Below are 11,593 nucleotides of genomic sequence, written 5' to 3'. Positions count from 1 at the left end.
TTACCGAAAGGGAAACCCTACTTGTTTTCCCTTTCTTTGACTGGACTTTGCCAAACCAAACCCAGCTCCTTTCCTGCAGCACAGCTCCCTTAACCACACCATCCTGCTCAGTGCTTCTGCACCCATCCCTCTTCTTTAGGCACAGAACAGTGCACTTTTCCCTCCTCTCCTTAGGGCTGCTCTCCCACATCAGACACCTCTCCAGTTTTGTCTGTACCATTCCATGGCATGATTTTGTTCTTATGCATCTATCCTCTTTCTTTAGCAGTGCAACTTTCTCTAATTTCTACTCCCATGCACACCCACCCGCTCTCCGGTCACACATTTAACATCCCTCCCTCTGCTGACTCCAGGCCCATTAACTCTCCAAAAGGGAAGTTTGTTAGGAACCAACAGCCACGGACACATCTCACCCCAAGTGATGTCACTTACCAGGCCATTCAGGTCTCCTTCCTGCAAATCCTGCTTTGGATTTGCTCCCTGCAATTCCAAGCATCACCAGAGCAATGCTGCACTCCTTCCCATCCATTGCCATTTCACATTCCAATTAACCAGAAGTGGCTGTTATGACTCTGCAATGGCTCTAGCTTGCCTCACTTTCTCTGCATTAAAGGATCAGTGATTCCCCAGCTGTCTTGACACAAATTCCCTCTCCCCTGCCAGTAACCTGGGCTGGTCACAGCCCTGCAATGATAGCCCACGTCATGATGTCCTTTTGTTGTACTAGTACAGGAATAGAGGCACAGGATGTGCACCACCAAACTGGCCTGAGATCTATGGTACAGCCCTTTGAGTTTACACATCAACTTGCAAAAAATACCTTTCCTTTGTAAACAGCAGATTCCAGCCTTATCTTTGACAAGATGCCCTCAACTGCTACCCCTGAGCCTGTTCCTGTGAAAGGACATACCACCAGACAGCCTATGAGACTGAGTGCTCAAGCAGCCACATTAAACAGTGATCTGATATGACAACAAGAAAGTTTCTGGCCTTTATTTGAAGGCTTTTACCAGTTACAGTAAGAATTGTCATTGCAAACCAGGAATTTTTTAAAAAATGAATAATAAAAGTTAAAAAAAACATCCACGAGTCCAACTGCAAGTAAGACATGTTGGTACAGAAAGGAGACATGAGCTTTTGCTTCTTCCATTCTGTTTGTTTTTCAAAGAACTGACAGAACTAAGATACTACGATAAGTTGGATGCTTTCAGAATCATTCCAGCAGGTGAGCATTTAACAGCATATACTGTACCAGGGTAACAGAGTAGCTATGTTAAGTCTATGGGTTTGAGTTGAGCTTATTGTAATTTGCTTCCCAAAAAGGACATTAAAAACCAAATTATGCCAAGATATTATAATGGACCCATAGGTTGGCTAATGACTTTGTCCCTATTTTATTTATATCTCATCTTGGTAGCAAAGAAGTGATGTAAGTAAGTGGAAATCTGAGCAGTGTGACTGACCAGATTGCCACTGCAATTCAGCTTTATAACGCACGTCCAATATGTCCACACATCCTTCAGCCTCCCAAGGCACACCAGCAGGAATTCTGACTCAGCCTTCTCTCAGCAGGAAAGGCCATTTACTTGCTTTGACCAACATCAACCCATCTGATGACCTGGGTGCTTCCCAGTTCCACACATGCAATCCTCTTGGAAAGAGACTCGAAGCAACCAGGTCCCAGTGCACAACTGCTGACCTCCCAAAAGTCATCTTCACCTTCAGCCACATCCTGCTGCCACCTTTTGCTTTGAGTTGCTGGAATAATGGTGTATTTAGAGTCGAAAAAAAAAATATGCTTCCGACTTCAAAGCAAGGAAGTAATGGGAAAGAAGATTTTATGTGCATCAAACCCCAGGTCTGTCCATGCTTGTTCAGTCCAGCCCCAGCTGTGCCACACCAGCAGGCAGTGCCAGCAGTGCCTGTTCTCCACAATAAGGCACCCACAGAGCCCTCAGGGGCAGGAAGGGTGCTCCCCCAGCATGGGAGCATCCTTGCAGGGATCACTTCCCATTCCGAGGTCAGATACATCCCATGAACACTTCTCTGCAGATGCTGGTCTGTGCACACAGCTGTGACAGGAACATTTAAGCTCATCTAAGAAACACACTTCAAATCAAACATATCAACTCAGTTTACAGTCAAGTCTGCTCACAGAGCCTGGTGACACAAACAATTAACATCTCGTTTGTAACTCATAACCAGTGTTTTAGCAGTTTCAAAACACGTTAAACATGTAAAGTCATGTGACAGCATTCCTGTAACACATCCCTATTCCCACACCAAGAGGAGGAGGAAATCAACACCACACTCACACCCCATTGAGTTGCAGGAGGGAAAATAAAAAAAGTTTAAAAAACAAAAAAATAAAGAAATAAAACAACCATTTGCCCCAGCACACTCCAAAAAAAGTTCCAAGACTACTGCCACTGAGGTTAGCAATGCCTGGGGCTGGAGAATGGAAGCTGAAATTCCAGGTCCTGCAAGCTTCACCATGGACTACCACGGGCTTCAGCTCTGCCTAATCGTATCTGAAAGCATGAGAGACTCCAGCAGACATGACACTCTTGAAATACAGAACTTTATTTAGAAACTGCTTAAAATAGAAAAACCCTGTCAAGAAAAATCCAAGTCAAATATGGTTTCTCAGTAAAATGGAGTTTTAGGGCAACAAAAGTCTAAAAGGCCACAAGAGAAATAGCACCACTGCAATTTAAAACAATGGCTAGATACTTGCATTTTTGGCATTCACTGAATTTGGGTTTTTCTCTGAACTTCACAAAGATTCATGCACTACACAATTACCATAAAATGCTCTCCTACACACGTTTTAGGACAAGCTACCACCAGAAACAAATGAATACAAGCACAACAGGACTGATCAATCTCAGTAGTGAAGGGGGGTCAGAAGTCTTGCAGGATCTTGCCAAACACAACAGTAATGAGGGGCATGATAGCAAAAAAAGGACAGTTAAGGAAAGTATTTTAAATATTAATATTTAAGTTAGTCTCAGTACTGTATTTTCTGCAATAACATTAGCTCTGTTAGCCAGCATCTTTTAGCTTTTACCCCAGAAGACTACTGAACTGGCAAGTGTTATTACTAATATGCCCTTGCTTGAAGGAGGAAAAAAAAAAAAAAAGAAAGCAGACAGAAAAATATCATCCTCATGTGCTCAATTCACTTTCATTCAAAGCCAGTTGCACAGTGCAAGTCCTGTTACAACTATTGGGCGTGATCAGCATTCCTTGGGATGGGAAAGCAAAAAGTGAGAGACCAGAAGGGATTCCAACAGAAAGGAAAATAAACAGAACAAATGAAAACGAGAGCCAGGAAGAAAAATTACTTCTGAAGGACATTTCAGGCAGTAAGACTGTGTGCCCTTTGCTTTGTTTTGTTGTTCTTTACAGAAAACACAGTACGTTTTGGCAAAGCCACAATGCCACAGAAAAAGGCTTCAGCACTCTTCAAGGTAATTTATGTGTCTCAGCTGTTCATACTCCCTCTAATCTTGTGACAGGCAACGTTAAGGCCCATTTCATCGAGAACTAATCACTTAGTAAGCAGCTTTACATAGGAATGGAGTTTTGTTTTAATAGCCCCTTTTGAGCACTTGCTGACACAGTGAGACTGCCACGCAAGGCCTCTCGGACAGCAGTGAATGGAGTTAAACAAACGTCTACCCCAATATGAAGCACATAAAATCTCCCATCACATTACTTCAATTTGGCATATGGAAGCATATTTTAAATACTCTTAAGGCATTTATTATAATTTCTGTTCTGCAATTTCACATTAACTCAATCTTTCTGTGAGTCAGAGTCTTTAATTTCTCTACTGCACACCACCTCAGATACAAAAAGAGTCTTCCAACAAACCAGTGTTTTACCAGCAAACCATTCTGCAACGAGTTCCAAATATTCAGCCTCTTGCTCCCTAAATATACCACCTCGATGTGAATACTGCTCTGCTACAGCGTGAGAAAGAGCTCCTAACTCAAACCCACTGTAAAAGTGAAACTTCCGCAAAGTGCACTTTAAGAAGAGGTACTTTTTGCTTATGAAAAGAAACCAGTGAGTCCTCTAAGAATAAAGTGGAGTATTTTACAGTTAAGCACATGATCTGGGGCAAAGAATTCTGATGTTGCTGCTCTGCTGGTACAGTATGTGGTCTGTTAATACTCTTCTTGTTCCTCCTGCGGTGCTCCTTCGTCAGGTATCACAAAGCCTTCCTGAAGGGGAAGAAAACAAGTGCTTTAATGAAAATCTGATGTCAAACCAGTTCCTGGCTACTCTGTAGGCTCTTCTTTTTTTACTTCAGGTAAGACACCCTTAAGTCACTGTTTACTGTGTTAAGATGTATTACCAGAAGTATTTTCCTCATCTTTGATCTATTTGTTACACACTACTCATGAAAGGTCTACCTTGTTTGCTGTCTGACTATAATTAAGTTATCTGCTCCTTTATTACAGGAAAAAGCTAGGCCATAAACATCATGGGAAAAAAAAATAGAACTAGAGAAAGCCCTGGAAAGCAAACCAGTTTCCAATTTCAAGGGCAGGGAGGAAATGTGCAACCCAGTTTGTAACAGATTACTTACATCTGTGGCATAAAGAATCTCCACAATCCTCTGCAACACTGGATCATTCTCTCCTTCATTCTCCTGGCAGATCAATTCAATGTTCCTCAATTTGCCAAAGTAGAAATCTCTCTCCTTCTCCAGATCTTCAACAGTAAGTTTCAATACATTGATCTGCCAAGGGGCATCAATAATAATTTATCCACCAAAGACAGAAATCAGTAGGATCTATGCAAAAAGGGACATCTCAAAAATTCTCAGAAGGGTGTTGATATGCAAAGCACTTCAGCAGCAACCAAGATACAAAGAGAGGGGGAACTCTTGAGAGGAGGAAAAGGGCCATTCCTCAAATTTTAACAGTACTGCCACAACAAACATCCAGTCCAACACACACAAACCCACTTGGAAAGACTAAAGGCTGATTCCATGAAATAGGTAGTGCACTGACTGCCTGCAGTTCTCTCTGCTCACACATTCTTTCACAACTCTCCTGCTGACAGCAGGTTCAGTTGTATTACACTCTGGATTTCAGTGCAGGAGCAGCTGCTCATAGCTCCATTGGAATGCTGTGAGAGCTGCAACACAGCTGTGGGAATACTTACAAACCCTGCTATGTGTGACACAGCCCACACTGGGGTGAAATGTCTGGGCACTTGTGTGCTACAGGAAGGGTTTTGCTTCCATCAGGAAAGCAAAACCATTATAATGAAGGGCTCCAATTAAGTGATTTTAAATAAGCTGTTTCAGATCCTTCTCCCTCATTTGCCTGACCCAGACATTTTGTGCTATTGGAAAAGCAAAGCTGCACATAACTCTGTCAAGCAGAGGTCAGTCACAGGGCTGTCCTGTACACACCTGCTCGATCAATCCTGCCGATTCATCGTCTCCTCCACCCTTTTTGCCCATCCCAGGCCCAGCTTTGGGACCTGCTGGGGTCCTCTGTGCAACGATGGGCCTCTGTGGGCCTGCAAGATGAATTCACCAATTAATTCTAATTCATTCTCCCTCTTATAAAGGTACTATCCCCCCTCCAAACATGCTTAGGCATGAAAGAGTTTGAAGATATGTTCCCTCCTTGACACCATGCAACACGTCCTTTCTTTTTGGCACACTTGGCACCAATCCTTTCCATCTTCTCTTTTAGAGAAGACTGTCCTTTCTGTAGCCTCCAGACGTCTGGGTACTACAGCAGCCTCAGTGTTTGAGCCTGGCATCTCTGAAACAAGATGCAAAATACTATAATCCCATACACTGATTTTAAATAGCAACCCAGTCTTCATTTCCCCAGAGTTTTTAATGATCTAGATAATCTTTTAACTATTTTCTCTACCTGCACTGCCAGTACCGAGAGATTTCCTGGTTTTGTTCACAACTGGAGCAACAAGGTTTGGTGCTATTGTGTCTTGGCCTTGTCGAGCAGCAACAGGATCATACTCCTTCCCGTCATAGTTTGCATCAAAAAATTTTTTGAACCACTGAACAAATTCAAAGTTGTCCTGAAATTTTCCTTTCACTAGTTTGTCCACAGGAATTATCTGAAGCAGGGGAAAAAGGAAAAAAAAATGTCAGACTCATATTAAGGGTAAAGAACCTCTTGGTGTTTTTATATAAAGTTTCCAAGTTAATGGACTCAGAAGATATGGAAATTTAATTCTTGTCCAGCCTAGGAAAGATCCCCCTTGACCACAACTATGTCAAATAACAGATTTTTGCTAATTATTGGAATGAAAAACAAATCAGGCTTTCACTGTGAAGGTCCAAGTACTTTTAAATTATTCTGCAGCAAAGTTTCTGCTAGACCAAGTCTACATACAAAACTTCTTCCTGCCCACGTGAAGCTGGCTCTGATGAATCTGATGACCAACTCCACAGCCTGCCAACATCAGAACTACTATAAGAGCTAAACATCACCTTTACAGCAGATTCCAGCTTCTCTGGAATGAGGCGTATAACTAAAGATTATTGAAAAGATTCAGCAAATTATGAAGTTTTGTCTGTAGGGAAATTTTTTTCCATAATGACTATTTTCTAAATGACCATTTGGCATCTGAAAGCCATGCTGGCTGTCCAGACAGGCTGTGTGGACAGACTGCACAAGTCACTGTCCCCAAGCAGACACTGACTCTGTGCTGGAGCTGCCAACCATGGAATGTGACATCTTAAAGAAGGGAAAAGCTTCAACACAGTGTTCTGCATCCTACCAATTACACTGTTTTACCTAGATAAAGCCCCTTCCATCAGCAGAACTGTCATTCCATCTCAACAAGCTTTTACACAATCTTATTTTTACTAGCTAAGAATCATGTATTTTAATAACTGGAAGTATTTAAAAGCCAGGTAGATGTGGTACTTGGGCACATGAGATAGTGGTGGGCTTGGCAGTGCCATTCAGACTTGATGATCTCAGAATGATTTTCCAACCTTCACAATTATGTAATTCTATACACTTGGAAAGAAGAATTTGGAATCCTTAGGACTATCACAGCAGTAGGCCATGGGAACATGCTTCATACAAAGAAGGTCCAAAAAGGAAGCTCAAGCAAACCTCTCATAGAAATTTCAGTATTAGTTTGTGCCACATAAGTTGCACAGAATTAAAAGCAAAACATCCATCTCATCATTAAGAACTGAAAACCTGACCATGGATGAAGTAAAGCAAAATGTGTCCTAACTGAAGTGAGGACCTCAAAGCAAAACCAAAACCGAAAGTTTTGAGGTTTACAAACCAAAAGCAAACTCTCTTCCCAGATTTATTCAGTTCTAAACTTGAAAGTTCATCCCATCTATGTTAACATTAAAAGCAGAGAGTCAGTTATAGCCCAGCTTACTTTGTCAACACCCATTCGCTTAAAACCTGCTTGTAGAACCTTGAAGTTTTGAATGTACTCATGTTCCAATTTTGCTTGAAACTTCACTTTCTTGAGTGCTACAGAACCTGGAAAGAGCATGTCCATGAACTGACAGTATGCAGCACCTGCCAAAAGGAAAAAAACACAAGTCCTGAGATGAATTAAGTCAGCTCAGCTCACTGACCTTCATGAGTTACTTTCCAGTCAGGTCAGCAAACTGACCTGACTCACTCCTCAGTCACACAAGCCCTTTAAAAGCAACAAAGGCAAAAAAACAGGAACCTTCAGTCTCCTTTTTAGTGCAGCATGGCTGTAAATAAGATTAAAGGAACTGGAGAACCAAACCTTTGGGCTCACAACTTGAACTCTTATGAATAAGAACAATCCTGCCTCCATAATTCCAAGGGGAAAAAAAATCTCATGGATAATTTGACTTTCCTTTCTTCATGGATATCAGCACAGATCTGAGATGTCACATGTGTCTAACAGGCATGTAATCTCTTCTTAACAATACTAATAGAACTAAACCAGAAAAAGAATAATTCTAAAAATTATATTTTACTGCTCTTGAAGTAGTAATACATTCACTTCCTACAAACAGAACCGATGCACAATTCAAGGTGCTCTCCAAGATAAGAGGCCAATTAAGATGGATTATATTTAAAGCAGACCTTAATCAAGGAACCAAATTAGATAGGCATTTTTTCTATTAATTTTAAATCCTTCATGTTCTCCAATTCAGCACTTGCTGTAGTAAGAGGAAAAGAGATTCAGCTCAGACAGAGAGGACAACCACTTCAATATTTGTAGAATATACACACAGTAAAAAAGTATTTTTAAACTAAATCCTCACTCTGCAGTGATGACACACAACATGTGCCACTGAAAACACAAGCACAACATTGGGAACATTATTCCCACACCCAACATGAATGAATTAAGGAGTAATAGGAACCCTATCCTTCCAAGAGCTATCCATTCAACAGTTTTTGGGAGCTACCTGAAGGCCAAAACGTAACAGAGAACAGCAGTGCCCTAAACAACTCCATTCATCTCAATATCCTATAACTGTTCACTCTCTATCAAGATATTTTGCAGGGGCTCCCACTTTCACCTTCTACCAGAAGGCTGGTGTCATTCACTGGTGCAAATGACTAAAAAAAACAACAAACCAGCTCTTGCTGTTTGCTCTCCACTGTGCCTCAGTTAACTTGCTGCAGAACTCCAATCCTAACTCAAACACAGAGGGCTTGCCAAAAACCAGGGGTTTGCTCATGATTGGCAGTCAGAGCGATAAGTGTGATAAAAACAGAGGGATCACAGTGTAAGTCAAAGGTCAGCTTTTGTGCATTTATGCAACCTCAAACTGCTGCTGTCACTGCTGCCCTTGCCAAAGACAGCAAAACAAGCTCAGGAACTCCTGCTTCCACAGGATTATGACAGCAAAAGCCACTGCATCCCTGCCGAGGCATGAAGCATTATTGCAGACACAGGAAAGGGACTTTACTCAGCATTTACCACATCAACAGCTCTCAGTTTTTTCCCAAAAACAGGTGAGCTGGGATTCTGCAGAGCCAGTACTAACCATCCTCACTTCAACACAGAGCTCTCACAGCATTCAAGACTCACACCAATCCCATGCAAATCAACCCTGCACACAACAGGGTTTAACTTGCCTATCTAAAAGCAGACAGTGCTTATCACGTACCTCCCTCCCGTGGTCACAGATCTTAAGTTCCCTCACCCTTACAGTTTTTCTCCATCATCTCACTACACAAAAGCCACTACAAATACCTGTCAAATGCCTATTGAGAGTCCCTTGCTTCTCTGTAGTCTTAGGGATTGTTTCTTCCATGGACTCAGCCACAGCCTGTCCAGAACTCACTTTTAATTTATTCCTCCTTTTATTCCATCTCAAATTTCCACACCTCTTCTTCCCTTCCATGAGCAACACCTTATCACCAAGTCACTGTATGAGCCACACTTCCACTTTTCACCGAGTGCTTGTTGTAGTTATCCGAATTATCTTGTACCTAGGCTGCATTTTTAGCCTTGGGTTTTTCTCAGCTCTTATTCCACAGGCTATTATCTTTTATTCGTTGTTACAAGCCTCCTCCTCCTACACACTCCTCCCTACGATGACACTTGACTCCATTTCTGTACCACAGTCACTTCCCCTTTTCTGCCTACGACTACATGAGATTCAGCTGTGCTGGAGTCGGTTCAAGCCCAGGTAAGATGGGCTGACACAGACTGGATCTGCTCCAGGACCAGGAGGAATTGTAAAGTCCTGCAGATGACCCCACAAGTCACTGCTTTCCTGATGACCCCACAAGTCACTGAGCCTTCCTCACACTCCAGTACTCTTCCAGAATAAATCACAATTCTTTTTGCTAGTTACACGTGTAAGATTTACTCTGTCCATGCAGACTAAACGCTTAATTCCTCATGGGAAAACACCCTCTTCCTCAGAGTCTTTTTTTCACATTAACCCCCATTCCTTATAGAATCTATGCTGTAGTGAGTCATGAGAATGTGCCTTTTCATTACACTGACATTATTAACAACCACTTCAATAACACTCTGACCATAACTAGATCATAACATTGACCACGATTCTGTTCACACCAGGAACTAAGCCAGGAGCACAGCTACAGCAGGGCAGCACAGAAGGTGCAGCTGCATCTCTACAAAACCAGGATACACATCCCATTTGGAACTGCCCTCGGGGTGAACCCCCTTACCTGAGCACAGCTGCTCAATCTTGGTCAGCGTCAGCTGCAAAGACTCATTGATCCACGCCAGCATGTCATGTCGGCTCAAGTTATCGCTGGTCACTGAAGTAGAATACACATTCACTGCCATTTTCTGAAAGACAGAACCAGAGGTGTGAGTGCCACAGACGCTGAGCTGAGGCGGAGTCGCTTCCTTTTGAGCCTTCCCGACCCATCAGCGAGTGAATCGCGACGGAGCTGCGGGCTGCCAGCAGCAGGGAGGACCCTCCCGCACCACGACTGCAAAGGGCTCGGCTTCGGCGTTTTGGACGAAAAATTAGCACCGAGGCGCTCACGTGGGAACCGCTGAAAGGAACCACGACTGCGGCAAGTTACTCATCCCTCTCCCCCGCGCCACCGGGAACGGCTGGAGCACTTCCTGCCCGGCCACGGTATCTCCCCGGGGATCAATACCGAGCGGCCGGCCCCCGCCCAGCCCCGCCGGCACAAAGCGGAGCCGCCGGTGCAGCTGCCGCCGGGCAGGGCCGCCCGCGCCGCGGGCGGGGCGCGGCTCGCGCTGCCCCCACTCCTACTGCTCACCACCCCCCGCCGGTCCCTCCGCCCCGCCGCCCCCGGTCCCCGCCGCACCCCGCCCGCTGACGGGCGCGGCCCGGCCCTGCAGGCCTCGCGCCGGTCCCCTCACGGCGGCGGCGCCCCGCCGGGCCGCTCTCCGAGCCCGGGGCCCTCCCCGCTGCCGCCCGGCGGCCCCGCCGTGGCCCCGGCCCGGTACCTGCGCCGCGCTCGCCCCGTCGGCCCCGCGTTCAAACCGGCCCCGCCCGCCCTGACCGGGACCGCGTCACGCGCTCGCTGCGCGCCTGCGTCACCTCACGTCACGGCCCGCGCGGGGAGCGCCGCGCGCCGGCACGGGGCGGGGGGCGGTCGCCAGGGGCGGGGCGACCCGCCGCGTTGCTATGGAGATGCCGCGCCCACTCCGCCTGCGGGATCGCCTGCCATTGGCCGAGCCGCTGGCCCCGCCCACACCGAGGGGTCCCGCGTGCCCGGGGGGTCGCACGGGGCTCGGGGGTGCGACGGGACTGCTCCGGAGCCGGCAGCGGGACGGCAAGCCTGACCCCGGCACAGCCCGGCCTGACCCCGGCACAGCCCGGCCCCGAACCCCGGCACAGCCCGGCCTGACCCCGGCACAGCCCGGCCTGACCCCGGCACAGCCCAGCCTCGAACCCCTGGGCACAGCCCGGCCTGACCCCGGCACAGCCCAGCCTCGAACCCCCGGGCACAGCCCGGCCCCGAACCCCCGGAACAGCCGGGACAAGACCCCCGGCTCAGCCCCACCCTGAACCTCCGGGCACAGCCCGGCCCCGAACTCCCATCACGGCTCCAGCCCTCCTGGCACTGCCACACCAACCACCTCGGTGTCACCGGTGTCATCTCAG

General features: G+C 46.0%; 1 protein-coding gene across 3 annotated transcripts; it reads right to left on the bottom strand.

The window, feature by feature from the left end:
- Positions 1-968: 968 nt before the first annotated feature.
- Positions 969-11,069, bottom strand: MAPRE1 (microtubule associated protein RP/EB family member 1). Of its 3 annotated transcripts, none has more exons than XM_085078906.1 (7): positions 10,933-11,069; positions 10,173-10,296; positions 7,408-7,553; positions 5,910-6,114; positions 5,435-5,544; positions 4,601-4,753; positions 969-4,232 (listed from the first exon to the last, which is right to left on the bottom strand). In XM_085078906.1, exons 2-7 carry the CDS (start codon positions 10,291-10,293, stop codon positions 4,176-4,178), a joined length of 792 nt encoding a protein of 263 aa, XP_084935032.1. In that variant the 5' UTR covers positions 10,294-10,296; positions 10,933-11,069; the 3' UTR covers positions 969-4,175. The 3 variants fall into 3 exon arrangements, with proteins under 3 accessions (XP_084935032.1, XP_084935034.1, XP_084935033.1); XM_085078908.1 differs by having other exon boundaries at positions 5,925-6,114; XM_085078907.1 differs by lacking the exon at positions 10,933-11,069 and adding an exon at positions 10,791-10,812.
- Positions 11,070-11,593: the final 524 nt, after the last annotated feature.

This window comes from Lichenostomus cassidix, chromosome 20 (genome assembly GCF_008360975.1).
Source record: "Lichenostomus cassidix isolate B80296 chromosome 20, HeHo_3.0, whole genome shotgun sequence".
Lineage (NCBI taxonomy): Eukaryota > Metazoa > Chordata > Aves > Passeriformes > Meliphagidae > Lichenostomus > Lichenostomus cassidix.
The sequence above is the reverse complement of the archived record's forward strand: the minus strand, read 5'-3'. Positions and strand labels throughout refer to the sequence as shown.

What these genes read in the sequence shown, in the direction of transcription:
- MAPRE1 (XM_085078906.1), bottom strand. Translation starts at nt 10,293, where the DNA reads ATGGCAGTGAATGTGTATTCTACTTCAGTGACCAGCGATAACTTGAGC. An exon ending in TCTCGGTACTGGCAGTGCAG is followed by an intron (nt 5,545 to 5,909) that starts GTAGAGAAAATA and finishes TTCATCTTGCAG; the next exon opens with GCCCACAGAGGCCCATCGTT. An exon ending in AGATTCTTTATGCCACAGAT is followed by an intron (nt 4,233 to 4,600) that starts GTAAGTAATCTG and finishes CTTCCCCTTCAG; the next exon opens with GAAGGCTTTGTGATACCTGA.